Source organism: Lynx canadensis, chromosome B3 (genome assembly GCF_007474595.2).
Source record: "Lynx canadensis isolate LIC74 chromosome B3, mLynCan4.pri.v2, whole genome shotgun sequence".
NCBI classification, from domain to species: Eukaryota; Metazoa; Chordata; class Mammalia; order Carnivora; family Felidae; genus Lynx; species Lynx canadensis.
Window position 1 is genome coordinate 133,389,945 of NC_044308.2, and position 23,017 is coordinate 133,412,961.

The 23,017-nt window shown below is 44.2% G+C and overlaps 1 protein-coding gene across 1 annotated transcript in view; it reads right to left on the reverse strand.

Moving 5' to 3' along the window:
* The window catches only part of TTC7B (tetratricopeptide repeat domain 7B), a 254,369-nt gene that overhangs the window by 145,395 nt on the left and 85,957 nt on the right, over nt 1–23,017 (reverse strand). Inside the window, 1 exon segment of the mRNA XM_030319778.1 lies at nt 700–778. Within this exon segment, the coding sequence (XP_030175638.1) occupies nt 700–778 (79 nt within the window).

A 23,017-nucleotide genomic window follows, 5' to 3' on the forward strand; every position in this document is an offset into this window, starting at 1 on the left:
TGGATGTAAATTAAATCATTAATGAGTTAAACAAACAAACAAACAAATGTAGAGCTACCATACGATCCAGCGATTCCAGTCCTAGGTACAAGAACGTATATTTCCACCTAAAAACTCGCATGAGAATGTCCACTGCGGCATCGTTCATAGTCACCAACTCGTGGAAACAATCCAAATGTCCATCTGATGAACAGATACATGAGATGTGTTCTATCCATGCGGTGGGATAGTATTTGGTCACAAAAAGGAGTGAAGTGCTGATCTGTGCTACAACTTGGGTGAACCCTGAAAGCAGTGTGCTAAGGAGGCCAGTCATAAAAAGACCACATGGTACATATCACCCCGTTTATCTGAAGTGTCCAAAACAGGCAGATCCATAAAAGCCAAAAAGAAATTAGTGGTTGCCGGAGGCCAGGGGAAAAGGGGAGCGTGGGGATTGACTACTGATAGGTATGGGGTTTCTCTTTGGGGATGAGAATGTTCTGGAATTAAATAGTAGTGACAGCTGAGCAATCTTGCGAGCATACTACAAACCAGTGACTTTAAATGGGTGAGATGTATAGTGTGGAAATTAGATCTCAATAAAGCTCATATATCTATGACAGAGGGGCAGAGGGACAGAGGGAGGGGAAGGGAGGCAAGGAGTGAGAACACCTGAAGTGCCCTTCTGGCCTCAATCAAGTTATCCATCACACTCACCATTCGCAGGTTTTGAGTTGTTCTTGTTTCTACTGCTCTGAGGATCTCTCTAAATCTCCCGACTCCTCTTGTCAAGTTCCTGTGTGCACACAGAATTTGACAGGGTTTCCATCTGGCGCGCATTAATATTAAATATTTTATACACATATTTCAATGCATTTTGTCTACATAAAAGCTGTTGGCTAGATTTTCAGCAAACAATTATTCTGCACATGTCCATCCATCTTTGTTCAACTCTGAAAAATTTGGCCTGGGATTGGTGGTCTTTTGCGCTTCCACAGTCAGATTTCCTCAAGAAAAAAAAAATGTGAAAATCAGTTCTAAGGTATAGAAGGAAGAAAGGAAGGAAGGAAGGAAGGAAGGGAGGGAGGGAGGAGAAAGGAAAGGAAAGGAAAGGAAAGGAAAGGAAAGGAAAGGAAAGGAAAGGAAAGGAAAGGAAAGGAAAGGAAAGGAAAGGAAAGGAAAGGAAAGGAAAGGAGGAAGAAAATGTAAGATATCTTGCAAGAGTTTCTCCTCAACCTCACAATGGCTCTGTAGTTTTCCTGCTCTATTGATTGGTGCTGAAATCTATCTTTTCACTTAAAAGGCGGGTGGCAACAGGGTACAGAAATGTCAGCACTGAATGCACTGTGGGTAAAGGCTTCCTGTTACTTGCGATTTTTATGGGCAAGACAAAGGTAACAGGTATGAAAACGGTGGGGTTCCACCAAGCAATCACTCTGCATCTTTGAGGACAGAAATCACTGTCCCCAAAAGCCATCAAACCGGCCTTCCTCCCCCCAACCCTGCACCAACAAGAAAAAGCAAATGGTCAAAGGCCCTTCCGAGAGCAAATGCATGAGGACTGGAACCCGGAGCTGCCTGACTCTGCTCAGAACACATCTCCCTTCCTGGCCCCACACCTCCCAAGACAAACGGACAAGTCATTGTTTAGTGACATCCTGGTGCAGATGTCCAGGCCCCTGCCCGTTGTCCTCCCTGAAAGCTGCGCCTGCCCTGCTCAGCTGGGAACACTTCCCATTTACATTGAGTGCTGCCACCACCTATGACATAACTCGGTGATATTTATAACTTGCTCATTAGGACACATCTCATCTTTCCAAAAAGCCGCAGAACGGGTCAGCCGGTACAAACCTGTCAGCCAGCCTCTGCCGGCTGGGACAGATGCTCTAGGTATTTGCCTCTCTTCTTGGGTGACATTTTAAATCATGCAAAGGTATTTAATCAAACTGAATGTGGGGTTTCTGTAGGTTACAAGCACTCACGCGGGCTGTTCCTTTGTATCTTATACCTACATGACGTCCCAGGACTCTCGTTCACAAGTACAGCCCCGGAACTTTAAGATAATAGTTTACTGGCGTATGTACATAAATACTCTCGGATTCCTCTCACCCACACATATCAGATGATACCAGATCAGAAGCTTTATGGTGACATAAAAAGAGAAGCGTGTGCTCAGGACTCTAAGTGGCGCTAAAGAAAATCTAACAGAGGCGTGAATAAAAATTAGGTAATGGGCCCCAGGACATACAATCTCCTCTGCTTTCCCCTTCGTTTGTTTTTATGGGATCTGTGTTCACAGGCAACAAAGTACATTTGCTTTGGACTGAAGCTCAGCTCTCTTAAGTAACGGGGTGGGGGGTGGGGGAGGAAATAGCAACAGCTAAAAAAGGGATGGGTGTGGGCACGGTGGGCTAATTTTGTTCCAGAATCACAGACCAAGCTCCTACTGTGCGCAAAAGGAACGGCAGTTTGAACTGTAGGACGTAAGGGTGGGGCTGAGGGAACACAACTAAAGACCCAGTGTGTAAAGGGCTGTTTTTCCAGGGTGGAAATCAGGCCTGAAAGTAGCATCAAATCTGAATATGATGAGCCAGGGAAGGCTGCAAGATAGGCACTGGTCATTCAGAATGTCTCCCGCGCCCTGCTGGCAAAAGGAGACACTTATCCAGTTACAGACCCACAGAATTTTCCAGCTAGACACGATCCAACGCAACCTAGTCCATTATGACACAGAAGTGAAATGGCTCGCTCAGGTTCACAAACCCAGTGAGAGAATGAGCTGGAAGCTTTCTCCTGGGTTCTATCACCTTTCTGGGCAAAAGAAATGTCAGCTCTGAAAGCGAAGTGAGGCTCTAGAAGAAAGAACAAAGTACCAAAGTACGAATAAGAGAGCTCAGGTCTCTGTTTTGTAACATTTATATGCAAATCACTTCATATATACATAATACAGATTTTACCCGTTCCAGTGACCACAGCTAATGAGCTACTGCTAGGAAGTGGTTCACGATCCGAAAGAAAATGCGTCAGCCCAGGTGAAGCCTTCTGGAGGGTACTGCCTCGGCTGCCTTAAAAGAGAAAGGATGGCTGGAGAAACTCAACTACCCTCTGAGGGCCAGGAGGCTCTCCCGCGCGGGACCGAGGCCCCCTGCTGGATGACTGGAGGAAGTGTCTGGGCCTCAGGGGTGCGGCACAGGAGGGGGCTGATCAGCCTCTGGGTGCTTGTTCCCAAGGTACCCACGCTGCCTCTGAAGCAAACAGTTTTTCTCAACTGTTTCCACGGTATTTCTGGCGGGAGCTTTTCAGAATCGAATTGTTCCTCAAGCTCTGGGATCCTGCTTGTAAACAAAGGATCCACAGTGACCCCCGAAGGCCTCACCCCGCCGTGCCAATCAAACGAATGTGGCACCATCCACATGTGGGTGTCCGGCCACAGACCAGGCTGACAGCAGGAAGAAGGGGCTGGAGGTGAAAGATTTTAAATAGCAGAAGAGGAAGAAAGTTTCCCAGATGCAGAAACATCTCCTTCTCAGCAACTCCTATACCATTCATACATTTTTTTTTTAGGCACATAATTTTATTCAACCAATCATTTCCAACCGTTGCCATGACAGCAGGAAAAAAATTTAAGCTAGATGGATGATCATGACAGAAAGGAACAAAAAGGGGAAATTAACTTATAAGAATTATAGCCTAAATGCTATGAAATACTCCATTTTGAGGGAAATAAAAGCCACAGGATTGCCTTCATGTCTCTAAACTATTAGTTTATTCTTCAAATGTTGAGATCATTAAATATCTAGAATGAATTGTTGCTTAAAAACTCCACTCCAAAACGAAGACAAGGGAGGCCAGGACGTTCCTTGGTTTTGAGGGTTTCCACAGACCCTTCACATTAGGTCACTGATTCCATTTCAACACCCTTGACTGAGAGAGCACAATGATGTCAGAATTCATTATGGCAAACTAGACTCAAAATGAATGTTCCTGCCAGCCTGTGAGCAGCGGGCACTTTGGCAAGCTGTCAGAACTTGGGGTTCACCTCCCGCATCTTGCTTGGGTAAGCTTCCTGAGCTGGGCGCGTCTCCCTCCATGTGGAAAGGTTCCCAACAGCTCAGCTATCACCAGGGAGAAGGGGCCTGGGCGTCCCTTGAGCCCCAGCTGGTTGTCCAGTGTGACGAGCAGGCACAACCCTGCCTTCCCTTGCCAACATCCCTGTGTGCCCCCAACCCTGTGGGGAGAGCTTGAGCCAGTCCCACCGCCTTGCTCGTGTTCAAACCCAGGCAACCTAGTGCTCTGTCTTGACAGGAAAGCCCGCCCACTTTTCCCAGGGACGCTTTCTGTTCCTGGTGACCTACTTGCACTTCTTCTTCCCTCCTCCTTTCTCCATCTGGTTTCAGATGGGAGGAACCTCCCAGGTCTCGTCTGCTGGCCCTTAGGTCAGGGCAAAAGCATGACTTCCTGAGGACACCGAGGGAGGCGGCCCTGCCAGCACTTGGCCTCCCTCTGGACCCCGCGGGCCCTGCGGCAGCCATTTGAAGGCTAGTCTCTGAAATTTACACCCTGCCACGTGCAAGTCCACGGCAGCGCCTGTTTCACGACTCTGAGCCACATTCAGAGCTCTTTGACACGGCCACCTGTGCCTCTGTGCCACAAAACCAAGGAGGAGCTGCATTGGGAAGGAAGCCAGAGCTCCAGAATCAAAATCAAAATGGGAAACCAGGGCTGGGAGAAACTCGGAGACGTTCAGAACCGTTACACCTCATGATAGGTGGCTCCTTCAACAGCAAGCTCAATACACCTTTTTCGTTATTATTTCTCCTTTCGTTTCTCGGGACCAGCGTGGGTGGGACGGGGCAGTTCTTCCCCTAACTTGTCCTTCCAGATTATTTTCTGACCTCAGAGTCTGGCCCAGGCCACCAATACTCTTCGATTCAACTATCCATTATCACGGTCATGCAAACCCAAAGTTCTGGGGTGAATAAAATACTTTTTATGCTGTTTGTCAAACTCCTGGATGATAAGGAAAAAGTGCTCCTGCTAGAGTAAGTTCAATATTTTTTCTCCTCTGTGGTTAAGAAATTTATAACCAAAGATCAATTACAGAACAAGTCAAGCTAGTAGATCTCTCAGAACTAAGAAGTCGCTGGCTTTTCCCAGGTCTTTTCTTACCAACTAGCACCCCTGCGGCTCTTCAGCAGTAGAGTCATTTCAACAGTCACTGAGTGCATTGTTCTTCAGGTTCCAGGCTCATCCCTGAAGATACACTGGCGAGCAAGGGACACCATCCCACCCCAGGGAGCTCAGAGGGCTTCACACACCCCATAAGAACGTAATAAGCATCTTGAGGACCAAGATCTGTGTTCTGTTCACCGACATACCCCAAGCCCCTCAAACAGAGTCTGGCATACAGCAAGTGCTCAATAAATACTTGTTGAATGAGGGACGCCTGGGTGGCTCAGTCAGTTAAGCATCCGACATCGTCTCAGGTCATCATCTTACGGTTCGTGAGTTTGAGCCCCTCGTCGGGCTCTGTGTTGACAGCTTGGAGCCTGGAGCCTGCTTTAGATTCTCTCTCTCTCTCTCTCTCTCTCTCTCTCTCTCTCTCTCTCACTCTCAAGAATAAATAAACATTAAAAAAAATTTAAATACTTGTTGAATGAATTTCAGAGCTACTGTAAGTCGAATAAACCAAGATCACAAGGGAATACATTTTCTACCTGCTCCTTGTCCCCTTCTTTCTCGCTGCACTGGGTTGGCAGACAGCACAGCAATGCACTCTCTTAAACAGAATATGTCACAGATGCCCTCGGTGGCATTGCAGCATGGGTGCCTGGGGGAGCAGTGACATACCTGCCTGTCCCAAGTGGCAGAGTGAGGCATGCCTGGCCTGACAGCTTCTAGAGAGCTGCACGGATAAGAAGGATTTTGAAGATTTTTTAAAAACCTTCCAAATATTTCAGGGAAGCTTTCCTGCTCACGTGCCTTTTACACTTGCTCCTCTCTGTCTGAAGTGTTCCAGGAACTGTTAGTCATCCTTCAAGACCCAGGTCAGAGGCCACCTGGGGAGCCTTTTCCTAGGTTCCCTAGGAAAACGCAGGTACTGCTTCCTGGGTTCTCCCAACAAGCTCGCTTGTGTTTTGAGCCTAGTGAGCACTCAACACACTGGTTTTCACATGTATTTCTGTCTGTCTGCCAACCAAAGCGTGATCGCCTCGGGAGCAAAGACCCTCTTTGTCCCAACTGCTACATAGAACCAACCAGGCACCCAGTGACACTTAGGAAGCTGTGTGCCCTCAAAAGAAAGAGTGAGCGCCATCTTGTATTCCAAAATCCCTTTCCCCATCCCCTTGATGAAAAGTCTTCTTGACCACAAATGGGACAACTGAAGCAGACCCTTCTTACATGAGACACACCCCACTGGTACGCTAGACATTGTCAACACGACCCCAGAAGGACGGAAATAAACCAGCCTTCTCTAGGTCAATTTCTCTTAGCTCTCAGGCTTGAGAATTGCTTCCTCTTCATTTATGCAACCTTAGGATCATCTATGTGGAAAAAGTCTGAAATCAAAACCAGATATCCAGATCGGGAAAGTGTGAGAAGAAAAAGACATCCTTCGCAGTCCAAAAGGGCACTTCTGGCCGGCTGTCAGGGAGCTGCTTTTTGTCCCAGAATGGACTCCAGCTTCTCCCTCTGTACACGCTCTTCGCCTCGTATCCAATGACATGCATTTGTGAAGACAGATGGCTTGCTGTAGTCAGAGGCCAGGGATCAAACCCACAACCTTGGCCTGGTTAGCAAAGGACTCTGTCTGATCAACGGAGCAGGCCAGCTGCAGCCTAGATATAGTGGTGGAGGGTGTGACAGCCATCCACGCTGGGAGGCGATCAAGCAGGCGAAGCTTCCGGAAGTCTCACTGCAAACCTAATGAGAGTTGTACTAGGCTTAACAACATTTTTTCTGACTACCTCAGCAACTGAGGCTTCCCCGTGACAAAAGCAGAGTCAATCAGGCATTTCGGTCAGCCGGCCAGGCAGCAGGCAGCACGCAGAGCAGGCTCTGTGTAACAGACAGCGTCTCAGGCAGCGGAGGGACAAGTCCAGTGAGGCAGGCAGGGCTGTCGTGGAGCCGGGACAGGACATGCACACTTCCAGCGTGGTGTGCTAGAGGCCCCCAGATGCAAGCTGGACTCGGGCAAAACAACGGCACCCTTCCCCCAGTAACCTCTTCCCTGACACTCGCCCGGACCCCCGGCCTCTGAGGAAACACGGAATACGGAGAGGCTTGCTTCCTCCCACGTTCTTCTCCTCCAACTTTGGGGAATGGGTCAAAGGCTATCAACCCTCATTCCAACAATATCTACTGAGTGCCTATGGGCATCAGGAAAGGGGCACAGGGGTGCAATTGTGAGCCAGCCAATACACGTGCATCCTCGTGAGCTGTGGTGTGACCATGGTCACCTTCGCCCCGAATCCCAGCGGTATCCAACACAGAGCAGGACTCCTCAGTCTAATGCTACCTGCACCAAAAGAACCAGAACTTATCTAACACGTGAGGCCGGCCCTCCCATATGCTCACCTGGAAATCCACATACTTACATATATACTGACACCCAGACCAAACAGAACATGGGTCCTAGAGCCACATGGTAAGGTCTCAAGCCCCAGCTTCATACACACTCATTGTTGACCTTGGGCAAGAGCCTGTGCCTCTGCTTCCTCATCTGTAAAATGGGGATAACAAATGTAGCCCCCTCCCCCCCACAGACTGGTTCTAGGAATTAAATGAGTTAATACACATGGCAAGTGCTTTTAAATGTTTACCATTATTACTACTATTTCCTCACAACTCTGTCGTTGCTCTAAATAGTTTTGGAATTCTGGAAACTACCTCCCAGTCAACTTACAGAACATGAAAGTCTGTTTTACCGCTTTGGAGACATTTCACTTTGAAGCAAAAAAAAAAAAAAAAAAAAAAAAAGTTATTCCTGGTTTGGATTCACTCATTCACTTTGTTATTTACTGAAAACCTACCATGCCCTCAAAGACAAAAGACAACAACCCATGTCAAGGGAGGGTAACAGAAGCTCCTTCTCCGGGGCTCTGTAATCACTCTCCCAGGAAATGATGGTGAGATCTCCCAAGTGTGCTGGTGCCCACAGGGAGGAGTGCAGAGTCCCCACCGAAGCTGTAGGGGACGGTCAGGGACAAATGCAACACTGAGAAGCAGAGGCACTGAGGGAGGTGAACTGAATCCTTCTCGTGCTGTCTCAGTTAAAACAGCCAACTTACAGAGATTGCTCTGAATCAATTGATGAGGGCCAGGCCAAACTCAAAAAGGTTAACCTGGGAGGCTGAACCACTAACTGTCTCACAAGTACTTTTGACCTCCTGCTCACCCAGCCGATTGTGCTACGGAGAAGGAAAAAGGCGGAGAAGACATCAAGGGGAGGACAGTCCTTCCAAATGTACTGCAATACTTGAGCTAAAAGTTAAGTACAAGGATCAGAGTGCAATACTCACTTCCATTTCAATTAGCGGAAAACAGAACTGCAGTTCCAGAACAACATCTGGGGACAATATTTTAAAAGCTATGACAAGTGGGAAAAAAATCCAAGGGACTCAGTTAAAAAGAAAAAAAAAAAAGATCTTTAAATGTACAGGGTCACGGGTCCAAACGCCTTCAGGAGCCAAGCAAGCGGCCATGTGGGTGGAGCCAGGCAGTGGCAGCAGCTGGGGGCGGTGCTGGGGCCCCAGGCCTGCCTAAGGTGTAGAGTTCAAAACCAGGCCAGATACACTCCATGTGGGGAAGGCGGTGGCGGGGGGGGGGGGGGGGAAGCGCCACCATTAAATTGGCAAATGAGAGCCTCCAGTATTTTTCTTGGGGAAATAAAGCAGTATATCTCAGCTCGAGGCAGCGTGGTGCCATTTGGGATTCGCAGACATTCCCGTGAGTCATGCCAGATAACTTGCTTGGGTCTGGGAGAGGCTAATAAGCTGGGGACAGAAAAGAAGAAAAGGGCAAAGGTTGCGAGTGATCATGAGCAGAAGAGGAGGAAGGGAGAATGGAATGTGAGACATCTGGAAACACAGCGAAGGGAAAACAATACCAGATGCTAGGCACGCACCGAGAAGGGTAAGAATGTGGGCAACTGGCTTTATCTTGCTGTGCCTGTTTCCTCGTCTAGAAAATGGGACTATCTTCCCTCCAAACACTGGAGTAAGATGACACCTGTACAGCTCCTGACCCAGTGCTCAGAACCATGTGAACTCCCCCCATTCTCCAACCATCCACTGCCTCCCACCATCTATCATCTGGCTCTCCGCTCCACATGTCAACATTGACTGGGCCAGAGCCAAAAGCAGCCGCTGCTATGTCCGTGTACCTTTGGTTTAGCAGAAAACAGAGGAAAATCAGGACCAGCTTCTATTATATACTATGTCAAAATGTTCTTCTCAACCAACCAACAAGTATTTATTTAGCACCTTCTGTAGTTTTACAGAACTTTTGCATGAGGAAACAAGGGCTCAGGAAATTACGTAACATCGTACAGCCCACGGACAGAAGAGCCAGCATTTGAACTCAGGCTCAATCTGATTCTGGTGCGAAAGCTGAAGACCATCCCCGTCGTGCAGAAGAAGCCCGCAGACAACCTGGAAACTGTGACCGCTTCGCGTGACGCAGAAACAGAGGCAGAAGAGAGGCCAGAAAGGTTGGGAGCAGCGAGCGTCCAAGTCTCCACCTGAATACACTGGTTTCTAAAGAAGGGATGGGATTGGAGGCCCCTCCCCTGGGGGCGGAGGACAAAGGAACCTCGGGGAATTTCTGCTGAGTGGTCTGGGCAGAAACACAACTCTGAAGTAAGACGGTATCAGAGAGACTAACACTGACCAAAGGACGACAACACAGAGACGGGTCTCTCCCCAGTCGTCAGGACAAGCTTATAAATTAAATTCTTTCATCATACAGTGACTCGTTTATTTGGCCTTCCCAATCACAACCAGTCGCCTAAGATGGTGAGCTCAACTGTACCTTTGGACCATCTATAGAAAAAAAAAAAGCTTTGCTAAGCACACGAGCAGGACAGGACAAGCGTGATCTATGAGGAGCATATTTAATTGTCTTGGGGGAATAAGCTATTTTCGAGCCCCTCGAAGCCATTCAGAAGTGTATTAATAAACCACTGACAAGGTAATTAAAAAATATTTCACTCCCTCATCAAGAAAGCCCCTCTAAGACTTTCGGCTCCTTCAGGACAGAGACTGGGTCCTCGTGTGCTCGCAGGATACGACCCAGCTGCATACCTGCTACTCACAGGGCTGCTGTCAGGATTACGTGAGGTAACAGTCAACGATGAGTAAATGTGAACCACCATCATTATCTTCTTCTGAGGCAACACCAACTGGTTCCATGCCATCTCCCAACCCATTATTCCAGATGGTTCTCCCACCAACCTAGTGAGGCATGTAGGACTTCATTACCTTCAACTGACAGAGAGGGAGACCGAGTCCCTGAGAGAGAAAGGGAGAGGCCCACCCAGCAGCTCCATCAGTGAGTGGCCCCTGGCTTTCCAGTACAGGGATCCCTCCCCTGCTCTCTGCCGGGCACTGTTCTATCTCATCTTTCACTGCCCACCCTCACCCATTCTTTGTTAACTTTTATTGTATGAAATATAGAGCAGACAGCCAAATAAAACAAATAAATCTCCCGGGGAATTCTTAGGAGGCAAACACCCTTATAACTACCACTCAGGTTTAAAAAAAGACCACTGTCAGGGAGGAGAGCCTGGGAGACTCAGTCGGTTGGGCATCCTACTCTTCATCTCGGCTCAGGTTGTGATCCCGGAGATCGTGGGATCGAGCCCTGCATCAGACTCTGCAAAAAGCCTGCAGCCTGTTTAGGACTTTTTCTCTCTCTCTCTCTCTCTTTCTCTCTATTTCCCTCTGTGTTTCCCCCTGCTTGTGCACACATGCTGTCTAAAAAAAAAAAAAAAAAAAAAGACCATTGTCAAACACCCTATCCCAATTAACAGGCTCCTCCCTCCACCCAAAAGTACCTGCTACCCTGACTTTTAGAATAATCGCCTCATTCCATTTCCTTATGGCTTACTCCCTCAAGTATACATACCTACACTACAGTTCAGTCTTGCCCACTTTTCTCCTTACTCGAGGAGTCTTTAAAATCTCTTAATCTGTAGGTGCCCTTTCTACCTCCTTCTTTTCCTTAGAATTTATCTATTAAAGAATCTGAACTGTTTGCCCCATCAAGTTTCTCCTTAGCTGGAAAACTGCACAGTTTCATACTTTTCTCTGTTCTCTGTATTTCTTAAACTTGGTAGTTGGAATTCAAGAGTTGACCTATTCAAGTTCAATCCCTTTGCTCAAGATTTTGCCAGTGGTGTACCCCTCTATCAGGAGGCACATCATTTCTGGCTGTCACTTTTTTTTTTTTTTTTTTTTTTTTTGGTGTTAGCAGCCCTTAGATACATGAATTCACTGGGAGGTACAAAATGGTGATATTCTAAGTCTCTCTTTGCATTTTCATTCATTAGCTGGAATAATCTTATAGGAAGGTGTTTCCTTTCATCTAATATTCGGTTTTCCAATGCTTTTTATTTACTTTGTTGATACCGACTTAGAACTCATGAATTTAAACATATTTGATGAGTCTCTTGCAATTTTTATCCTTCTTGAAATTCAAATTGTCCCATATTTGGCCTGAATTCTTTAAACATGATCCTAGAAATCTTTTGAGTTTCCTTGCTATCTGGTATGTAAAGATGTTCCAAACTCACCCTATTCATTTCTTATTCCAGAACTGGAATGATTTCTTTTATTGGTAAATGATACTTCAAGATCACAATCATGCACTAGGGATGTTCATTGCTACTGGGTCAGTCACTGAGTCAGACCTCTCTCCCTCTCTCCCTTCTTCTCTCCCTCCCTCTCTCACGCACACAGGTGTATATATGTATATATATACACACATGCACACACATGTACATATGCAGACACACACTACCTCATGGTTTCAATCATTTCCAATTTAATCATTCAGGACTGACACAGTTTGTTCTTGATTTCTTCCATTTTAAATCTGTTTTGCCCCTCTCCCACACCAAGAAATCTGGTTCTCAAGGACACAGGGGATAATAGATAGAACATTCCATAAGTATTCATTTGCTTTATTCCATGTCACATAAAAGTGTTTTGGAGTAGCAATACTAATAATACCACCATCATTATGATTACTGAAATATTAAAAATTTATTTTCCGCATGTGCTATCAGCGTTCTCTTTCCATTTTAAAAGTTGTGATTGTACTCTATCTGTTATGAGACACACAAAGAAACACAAAAGCCTGACCTATGGCCAGAAAAAAAGAGCAATCAATATAAACTCACTCCAAATGGATCCACATGTTGGATTTAGCAAAGACTTCAAAGAAGCTATTATAAGTACAAAGAATTAACAGAAACCATATACAAAGATGTTTTTTTAAGATCAGTCGATTCAAAAACAGGGAATCTCAATAGTGAAACAGAAACGATAGAAATTAACTAAATGAAGATTTTTAGAATTAAAAAGTATAAGTACAATGAAAAATTCCCTGAACGGAATTTGGCTGTTTTGAGATGGCAGAAAAAGCACAAGCTTAAAGATAAATGAATAAAAATTGTCCAGTCCAAAGAACAGAGAGAAAAAGTAGTTTAGAAAAACAAACATGTAATTGTAAGCCTGCCGAAAGCAAGAAAAAAAAAAAATCTTGAAAGTAACAACAAATTAATCACATACAGGGGAACAACCATACTATTCTCATCAGAGGAGTAGATACACTCTAGGTACGGAAAGAAAAGAAACTATCACCAAGAATTCTATCTACAGTAAAACTGTCACCCAGAAATGAAGGCCAATAATGACATTCCCAGATAAACAAAGAGTGAGGGAATTCTCAGCTAGGGAATTCTCACACCCAATACAAAAGTTTAAAGGAAGTCCAGACTACAAGGAAATGACAACAGAGGGCAATTTGAATCCACAGGACAAAAATCAGTTAAGAGTACCAGGAATGTAAATATAGGGGTAAATATAAAATATTGTATGAATACATTTTTAAATCATTTTAAACTCCTATAAAAAATAAGATTGTATAAGGGAATACTTGTTTTCTGCACTGTTGTGTTTATAACATATAGAGACATTAATAGCACAAAGAAGGGAGGAAATGAAGCTATATTAGAGTCAAGTTGTAGATTTTAGTAAAATTGAGTCAGCATTAATCTGAAGTAGACTATGATCATTTAAGACCTACATTGTAATTCATAAAAAATCAACAGAAGAGTTAAGATGTAATACTAAAAAGTATTTGCTTAACACAAAAGAAAGTGATAGGGAGAAACAAAGAATCAAAAAAGATGCCAGACATATAGAAAAAAAGCAAGATGCAGACATGAATCGAATCATATCAACAGTTACATTAAATGGGGATTGAATCAAAAGGCAAAATGTTTATACTAAATTAAAAAAGCAAGATCCAACTACATGCTATCTACAAGAAATATATACAAGTAGTACTTTACTCCAAAGACACAAACAGGTTGAAAATAAAAGGATAAAAAAGATACACTATGTAAACAGTAACTACAAGACAGCTAGTATGGTTATACGGATATCACATAAGACAGTCTGTAAGTGAGGAAACATTACCAGAGACAGAGAGGCATTTATAAAGAACCTACAGCTAACATGTTATGGTGAAAGACCGAATGCTTACTTCTTAAGATCAGGCAGGAGTAAGATAAAGATGTCTCCTCTTATCACTTCTCCTCAGCTTTGTTTTGGAAGTTCTTGACAAGGCAACAAGGTAACAAATGGAAGTAAAAGGCATACGGTTTGGAAAGGAGGAAGTAAAACTGGTTTTATTCACTGATGATGTGATCCCGCGTATAAAAATTCTAAGGAATCTATTAAAAAATCTACCACAACTAATTAGTAAGTTTGGCAACATCACAAGAAACGATATTGAAATACAACAATATATCAACAGTATATCTATATGATAGCAAAGAATAATCTGAAAGTGAAATTAAGAAAATAATTCCTCAGGAGGCCTGGGTGGCTCAGTCGGTTAAGCGTCCGACTTCGGCTCAGGTCATGATCTCACGGTTCATGGGTCTGTGCCCCGCATCAGGCTCTGTGCTGACAGATAAGAGCCTGCAGCTGCTTCAGATTCTGTGTCTCCCTCTCTCTCTGCCCCTCCCCCACTTGCATTCGGTCTCTCTCCAAAATAAACATTAAAAAAATTTTTTTTAAAGAAAATAATAATTCCATTCACAATAGCATAAAAATGAATAAAATAATTAGAAACAACAATAAATGCTTAACTTGCACAATAAAAGCCACAAAAAATTCTTGAGAGAAATTAAAGAAAATCTAAATAAATGAAGAGATCCTGGATTGGGAGATTCACTATTACTTTTATGGCAATACTCCCTCAATTGATCTAGAGATTCACTGCCAACCTTATCAAAATCCTGGCAGGCTTTTTTTGTAGAAATTGACAAGCTGATTCTAAAATTTATATGGAAATGTCAAGGACTGAGAATAGCCAAAATAATTTTGAAAAAGAACAAAGTTAGAGAACTCACACTATCTAATTTCAAAACTTGCTATAAAGCTACATATTCAAGACAGTGTGGTATTGGCTTACGGACAGACATATAAATCAATGCAACAAAACAGAGATTCCAGAAATAAACCTTTAGATTTATGTTCAGTTAACTAATTTTTTTACAAAAGTGTCAAGGCAATTTAGTGGGAAAAGAGACTTTTCAACAAATGATGGTTGGACAACTGGATATCTAGATACAAAAAAAACTTTTTTACTCAGACCCTTACCTCACACCATACACAAATATTAAAGCAGATTACAGACCTACATGTAAAAGCTAAAACTAGAAATTTTCTGGAATAAAACATAGGAGAAAATCTGTAGTCTTAGATTAGGCAAAATTTTCTAAGATACGACACCAAAGGATGACCCATAAAAAGAAAAATTGGACTCCATCAAAATCAACTTTTCTCTTTAAATGACCTCATTAAAAAAATTAATACAAGCCACAGACAGGCAGAAAATACATGCAAAGTATATACCTGATAAAAGACTTGCATCAAGAATATATAAAGAACTCCTACAACTTGATAAGACAACACAGTAGAAAACCAGGCAAAAGATCTGAATAGATATTTCATACAGAAGATATAAGGACAGCTAAGAGGCACACGAAAACTGCTGAACCTCATTAATCATTAGGGAAATACACATTAAAATCACAATGAGATACCACTACAAACCCACTAGACTGGCTTTAATTTGAAAACTGACAACACTAAGTGTCAAAGAGGATGAAAAGAAGTTGGAACGCTCCCACGTTGCTGGCAGGAATGTAAAATGGCACAACCACTTTGGAAAACAGCTTGGCAGTTTCTCAAAAAGTTAAACACAAACTTATATGACCCATCAATTCCACTCCCATGAATCCATCCAAGGGCAATGAAAACATGTCTACAGAAAGTTTTGTACATGAATGTTCATAGCAGTATTATTCATAACAGTTAAAAAGTGCAAGCAATCCAAACGCTCATCAATTGGTAAATGAATACACAAAAGATAGCACAGCCATGTGATGCAATAACTATTTAGCAATAAAAAGCAATGACCTACTGAGACTTGCTACAATGTGGGTGCACATAAAAACCATGCAAAGTGAAAGAGGCAAGACACAAAGGACTCCATATTCTATGATTTCCTTTCTGTGAAATGTTTAGAAAAGGCAAATCCATAGAGCCAGAGAACAGATCAGTGGTTGCCCGGGGCTAAGGGTGGGAATGGAAACAAATACGCATGAAGAACTTTTTAGGGTGATGGAAATGTTCTAAAGGTGCCATGTGCCGATGACTGCACCACTGTAAAAATTTACTCAAAGCAATTAAACTGCAAATTTACAACAGGTGAGTTTTTGATATATATCTATAAAACCTAAATAAAGCTGCTAAAAAACATAGCAGCTTGCTTTATGATAACTCTTGGCTATCTCCCTCTCCCCCCAACGTTTACCTTTTCAGTCTTTTGTCTCTTGTGTCACTTCTTGGTCAATTTCCATTCCACGCTCTGCAGTTTCCCCTCATTGTGGGGCCCAGTCCCAGCAAAGAGCCCACTGGTCCATTTTCAAGTCTTCAGAGGGGCCACACTGCTCCAGCCCCTTAGACCTCTCATTTTTAACCGTTGATCCCAACTGGCCTGCCAAGCTGTCCAGCCAACTCTTGTTGGCTATTTTAAAGTCTCTTACTCTCAGGTCCATCAGATGCCCCATCGCTTCCTTCTGCACTCTCCTACACAAATGCAAGTAACATGCTGGTCCATAGCTGTCGGGAGTTGTCACATCAGCTTGTACCTTGGTGTTCACGAGTATACCTTGGCATCTGGTTCTGTTATAAATGTTGTTTTGGGTTTGCTGCCTGGTTACGGTATCTTTAAAAAAAATGTTTTTAATGTTTATTTATTTTTAAGAGAGAGACGAACAAGGTGCAAGTGGGGGAGGGGCAGAGAGAGAAGGAGACACAGAATCCGAAGCAGGCTCCAGGCTCTGAGCTGTCAGCACAGAGCCTGGCGTGGGCCTCGAACTCAGGAACCATGAGACCATGACCTGAGCTAAAGTCAGACGCTCAACCGACTGAGCCACCCAGGAGCCCCTACTGTGTCTTTTTTACGTGGATATGTAAGAAGATCCAAAAGCCATGCGGCCCCTGTTGTCATCACTTTCCCAGATTTCTTAGCTGCCAATCGTACCTTTCCCTCTAGGAAGCTGAGAAATCCTTCAGTCTGTGGAGCTGATCAAACCTTGGTATAGAGCTTACTATGTGCCAGACACTGTTCAAGCACACTATCATTACTGAACCCACTTAATCTGCTTAAACAACACATGAATTAGCACTATTATTATCCTATTATATATATAGCATGCATATATATATATATATAGCATATATATATATAATATATATATGCTATATATTATAGCACTATTATATAATTTACAAATAGGGAAACTGAAACAGAGAGGTCAAGAAACTTGCCAAGATCACAGTGCTGGTGAATGTCTCTAAAAAATCTAGAGTCAGTGCTCTTTAACCACTAGACAATGCTGCCTCCAATGAGCGTATGAAATGTATCTGGCCTGATAGATCTAGCATTCACCTGTGACTAACACCCCTGTCCCCCCAGTCCTCCCTAAGATGGGAAACTGTAACCCCTCCTTCAAAGACCAAGTTCAAATGTCAATTCTTCTAAGAAACTGGATGAGCTCACATAGGGAGGTGGCTGTTTCTTCCTTCCTCCCCCTTCTTTTCTCCAACCCATCCCTTTATGATTGTGCTTTTCACCAGGTGTTAAAATTGTTCGTCAACATCCTTGTCTTCCCCATGGGCTCGGAGAACAGTTTTTATTCGTCTCCTATCCCAGAGCTTACCCTAGCGACGGGCGCCCAGCAGGCTCTCAATAAACATTGATGGAACTGAGTCGGCAATAGTTTTTTTTTCTTAAAACTAGCTCAAAATGTACTTGAAAGCAACATAATTGCATCTTTTTTTTTTTTTTTAAATCTGTAATTCAGAGGTTTTACCAAGGCTGGCTAATGAGTTTTTCTGGGGCATTCTTCAGAAGAAACACAGCATCTGATTCTCCTGATATTTTAGCTGCTTATTTCCAACATGCATAGATTGTTGCTTCTGATGCTAATTGCCAGGGAGATTCAAAGGAGAACCAGCTACCACACCCTTCAGCCAAGCACCTGCCAGCACAGAGAGGATATGGGAGGAAGAGCTAGCAGAAGAAAGGTACCATGTGTCTGTGCCAGGCCTAAAGAATTACCACCAAACTCACAAATAAACAGGAAAAATTCAAACCTAAAATAGAGAGGAAAGTGGAAAAACCAAATGTCAATTGAAAAGAAATAATTCATTAATTTTTAAAAGTCTGGTAATTTAACAGGGGCACCTGGGTGGCTCAACTGGTTAAGCATCCGACTTTGGCTCAGGTCATGATCTCTCGGTTCGGGGGTTTGAGACCTGCGTCGGGCTCTGTGCTGACAGCTCAGAGCCTGTTGCCTGCTTCACATTCTGTGTCTCCCTCTCTCTCTCTGCTCCTCACACGCTCACGCTCTGTCTCTCTCTCAAAAATAAATAAACATTAAAAAAAATAAAAAATGAAAAAATAAAAATCTTGTAATTTAACAGAGAGCTTTGCTATGAGAAAATACAATTATATCGTAGATTTCCTTGTTGGTGTACAGATCTATGGCAGATATTGCCATATAAAAATAAATATACAAATATAAAGGCAGATATTTGCAAGAAAATGTATAACCCCGCTCGTTTTCAGTAGAAGGTTCTAGTAGTTCCTAAGAAAAGTCAGAAATTCTGCAAAGATGCCTTTGTCATTTTCTGGGCTTTAGCTCAATCTCTCTCTGCCACTTTAAGACTTGACTAAAAATACCTCTGAGAAAAAAAGAATGGAGAGAAACACAATGATTTAAAAGGAAATAGGTAGGAAGTATCCCTTGAAAGAGCTGGGTACCCCATCCCCTCCGACCCTGTTCTCGTGTAAAGTATTAATGCATTTGACACCGAAACCAGGGAAAGAAAACAGCGGCTTAATGAGTTTGCTCTGGCCAAGAGCCAGAACAGGGGTGCTGCCTGTGTCCCCACCCCTCTCCTTCCCATCCACCCTGCTTCCAGGGCTAATACCTCTGGACTTGCTCTGTGGCATGGATATCACTAAACCACCAGGAAAGCTTCCCGGAATCTGACAGGCTCAGAGAGGGTAAAATTTGGCTTCCTTCTTGACCAGACAGGATGCAAATTCCTCTTTCCCAACACACATGTGTCATTTCAACAGTCGGCCCTTGGGGGGCCGCGTACAAAGGCCACACTTAAAATACTCTGACGTGCTTCAGTGTCCAACTTTGCCCCAAGAAGTTTCAACTCGAAGAGTTCCTTACTTGAAAAATGCGGGTCTGGGAAGCCCTGGGAGCAAACTTTCTCAACAACTAAACCACTGAAGACAGTCATTCTCGTCCCTGCTGTGGGAACTCTGGACTCCCATCCAGACGGGTGCATATGAGGCTTCCGTGAGGAGGCCTGCAGTCACCAAAATTCCACTAAGCTAGGAGCACTAAGCTAGGCCAGGGCCTGCTTGAGAACTTTCTTATAGTTAAGCCGCCATTACTGCAAATATCCTCCAATCCCAGAGGTAAGGAGGAAAGCAGAGGTCCCAAAGCTTTACCCAGAAAATGTATTACTTTCTACTGAGGTCAAGGAAGTTATCTGATGCCTGGCCCCCTCCACCCTCCTTTAACAGAAGGACATGATATGCAGAAAGACCTAGATGAGGAGAGCACATCTCCCTCTTTACCACCGAGAAGCAGTTAACTGGGGCAGTAAGTTCCATTGAGCTCTCGATAAATATATGCTACATCACCTAATTTTAAGGTAAGCACACAAACGTCAGCCATCTGTGAGCCATGGCTATCTCAGCTGAAAACAAGAAGCTCATTTACTCACTCGTTCATTCACGTACAGCTCTGTACCAGACATTGCTCCCCACACAAAAGAGAAACTTCTGCCCAAGTGGAACGTATATTCTAGTGATGGGAGACCGACAAATTAGATAAGAAAAAAAAAAAAAAATACAATGCGAGCAAAGGGTTAACAAATTCCCTTCCTCGTCTGCTTGAGAACTTGACCCGAGGTTAACTTTCCAGTTCTGTTTCCCAGGAAACCTAATAAAGATAAAATGTCAATTATGTTACCAGGCAACATTGCTTATGATAAAAGTGACCCCTGATTGATAACTTGCATCTGGACTGGAAGGAACCATATACATCTGACAAGGACGTCGTAGCTTGGGCTTCCTCAAATGTGAGGGCTTAAAACTGAGCACCTCCCTAGGGGAACCCTGAGTACTTGGGACAGATCCCGTGCCCACTAATTGCGAGGCTCATTCTCTGCCACTTGATGAGGGAGGGGCAAACACAACAGCTGCTGGGTGGCCATACGGACTGCTGAGACCATGATTCACAAAGAAGAGAAACCCCTGACGTTGCCCTGCTGGCAATTTACGATCCTGTTCTGGATTCTTCCATCTAGATGGGTGTCCACTGTGGCCTGTGAAAGTCTTGTGAGTTAGAGTGTTTCACTGAACCTGAGAAGACCCTGGTGAGCCCTGTGTATAGTATATTTGATGCTGGTTCAACGCTAAGGAGAAAGAAAGACAGAAAAAAAAGATGGGTCTGTTGGGCAAGCCTGCAGGCTTCTACACAACAAGCACCACCCCCCCAACCCTTGACTTTGCCACTTAGCTGCCATGGAATGATTTATCTTCTCAGGCTTCTGCTCAGTCACTCCCTCAGGAAAACCTCCCCTCACCACCAAATCTAGGTCAATGTCATTTTAAAATGGACTCCCACAGAAATGGGGACCTTCCCTTCTGAGCACTATCTCAGCCCTAGACACCCAAGAATATAATGATCGAATTTCTCTCCGGGAGCAAGGAGCAGGTAGGGCTGCTCACCATTTCATCCTCAGGTAAATATCCTCAGATATTTATGCTGGCAGAACAAGTGAAGGTCACAACACATCATCTGAAACCAAACAGAGGTGGGTAGTGTTCCTGATACCACGGATACCACCAGTGTGTGCTTTTTTGGGCTACCCCCATCCAGAGCATGACCCAAGAATTGTTCTGCAAATATTGCCACTGCTATCAGTAATTCCCAGGGGGATCAATCTCCAGTCATATCAAGAGGTATTGGGAATATTAAAAAAAAAAAACCTGTTACCTTTGATTGTCAGACATTGTATTGTACAACTATCTCTTTCAGGAAAACTTGCCAAGCGAAAGGGTAAATTTTTAAAAATTTAAAAATTAGCGTTGTCTTTGTCCTATTTCCGAAGGCTTGACTCACTGGGAATTTTTATTTTCCTGCTGAACTAGAAAGTCCATAGGGATCATTTGTGCGCTTAACCCTAGCTCCCAGCCCATGAATATTTGATGGGCGAATAAATAAGTGAATGAATAAACAAATAATCTCTCCCTCCCCTCCTGCCCCCATCAAAACAGAAAATCACCACAGAGACAAATCTATTGCGAAGAACTGAAATAAACTCATCTACTAGCTCATGTTTCAGGGAACTCCCAATTCTAAATGGTGACTGAAAGGAGGCAGCGCACAGCCGGTCAAAACCACGTGCGCAGAGGCCTTTATGAGATGCAATGAACTGCCGGTTAGTTCACTGGTCCCTCCCCTTTCAACCCTCCCATCTCAGCACTTTGGAAGCCTAAAATGACCTACCCTCTTCCACTAAAGCCAAGGGCAGACCAACATAGACGCAGCTCCCTTGCACTCGTAAAGCTTTCGGACAACACAGGGCTCCAACATTCATTGTGAGTACATTGAAAGCAATTACCTGTTCCCTATAATTCATTCCCCATAATTCATCACTGAAAGTGGTCTTGGGGTTTCATAATTAAAATTGACAAAGATTCCTTTGTTTCCATACTAAAGTTCTGATGGCATTAAGGGATTAGCCAGACCTAGTTTACATTTAAACAAAACAGAGAAGATTTGGCTGATGCATTCTGTTACATAAATAATTACATCTCGACTGGCTTTTAAAAGTCCTTGTTTTCTAAGTGTAACGTATTCCTCCAAGCTACGCTGCCCAGTGCACCACTGTCAAGAACAGGGTACCAACTGGGCATGGTCCATGTGGGCCAAGTGGTGAGAGAACAGGACTGGGTGTCAGGAGGAGGTCCAAGCCCCAGCTGTGCCACCAACTAGTTGTGTGATTTAAAATCCTGCTGCCTTGGGGCGCCTGGGTGGCGCAGTCGGTTAAGCGTCCGACTCAGCCAGGTCACGATCTCGCGGTCCATGAGTTCGAGCCCCCCGTCGGGCTCTGGGCTGATGGCTCGGAGCCTGGAGCCTGTTTCCGATTCTGTGTCTCCCTCTCTCTCTGCCCCTCCCCCCGCTCATGCTCTGTCTCTCTCTGTCCCAAAAATAAATAAACGTTGAAAAAAATAATAATAAAAAATAAAATAAAATCCTGCTGCCTTATCTACTGACTGTTTTCCCAACCAAAATGGAAACTCCACAGGGGCACTGACTGGGTCTCACCTGTTCTTAGATCAGTGTTCGGCATCAGTAAAGTAACCCAGTAAGGTTCTCAATACACATTTATTAGATGATACTGAACGTGATTTCTCTGGCTCTCAGATTCCCCATCTGTAAAGGGCAGTGATTGAAACAAATGTGCTCTGATAAGTCCCCAGATTTCCAGATTCTATACCCCGCCATCAGTTCAACTATTATGGAAATTTTCCTTAGCAGGGAAATGACTCGTGTGACAGGCTCAGGGCAGTGAGCTAGGTTGACCAAAAGTCCTCGGGACCGAGTCTGTGACTCTCCCCTTGCAACTGCTTCAGCCACGCAGAATCCTTTCAGATTCTGAAACACGCCAAGGTCTTTCCCGCGTCCAGACCTCTGCACATGCTGGCTTCTCTGCTTGGAATCCTCTTTCTCCTGCTGTTGGCAGGGTTACCTCCTTCTCACGGTCAAGTCCTGGGCTCAGTGTCTCCTCCTCGGCAGGCCTGGACTGACCACCCTACATAAGCAGGTCCTCTGCTCTTTGCCTCCACTGCACCCACTCAATGCCCGACACTTCTTCCAATTTGTAATTGTACACATCGGTTTCCCAGTTTATTATCTGTCTCCCTCAGTCGACTGCATCCTCCCTGATAGCCTGGACTATGTCTCTTCTATTGGCCAATGTAGTACCAAGCCCAGTACTTGACATACAGCAGAACTCAACAAATACTTGTCAGATGACTGGCCAAATCTATGGCGTGCCAGGCCCTATGCTGAGAAGTTTATGTGAAAATCCACAGATCTCTACATAAACCCTCACTCCAGCCGAATGTA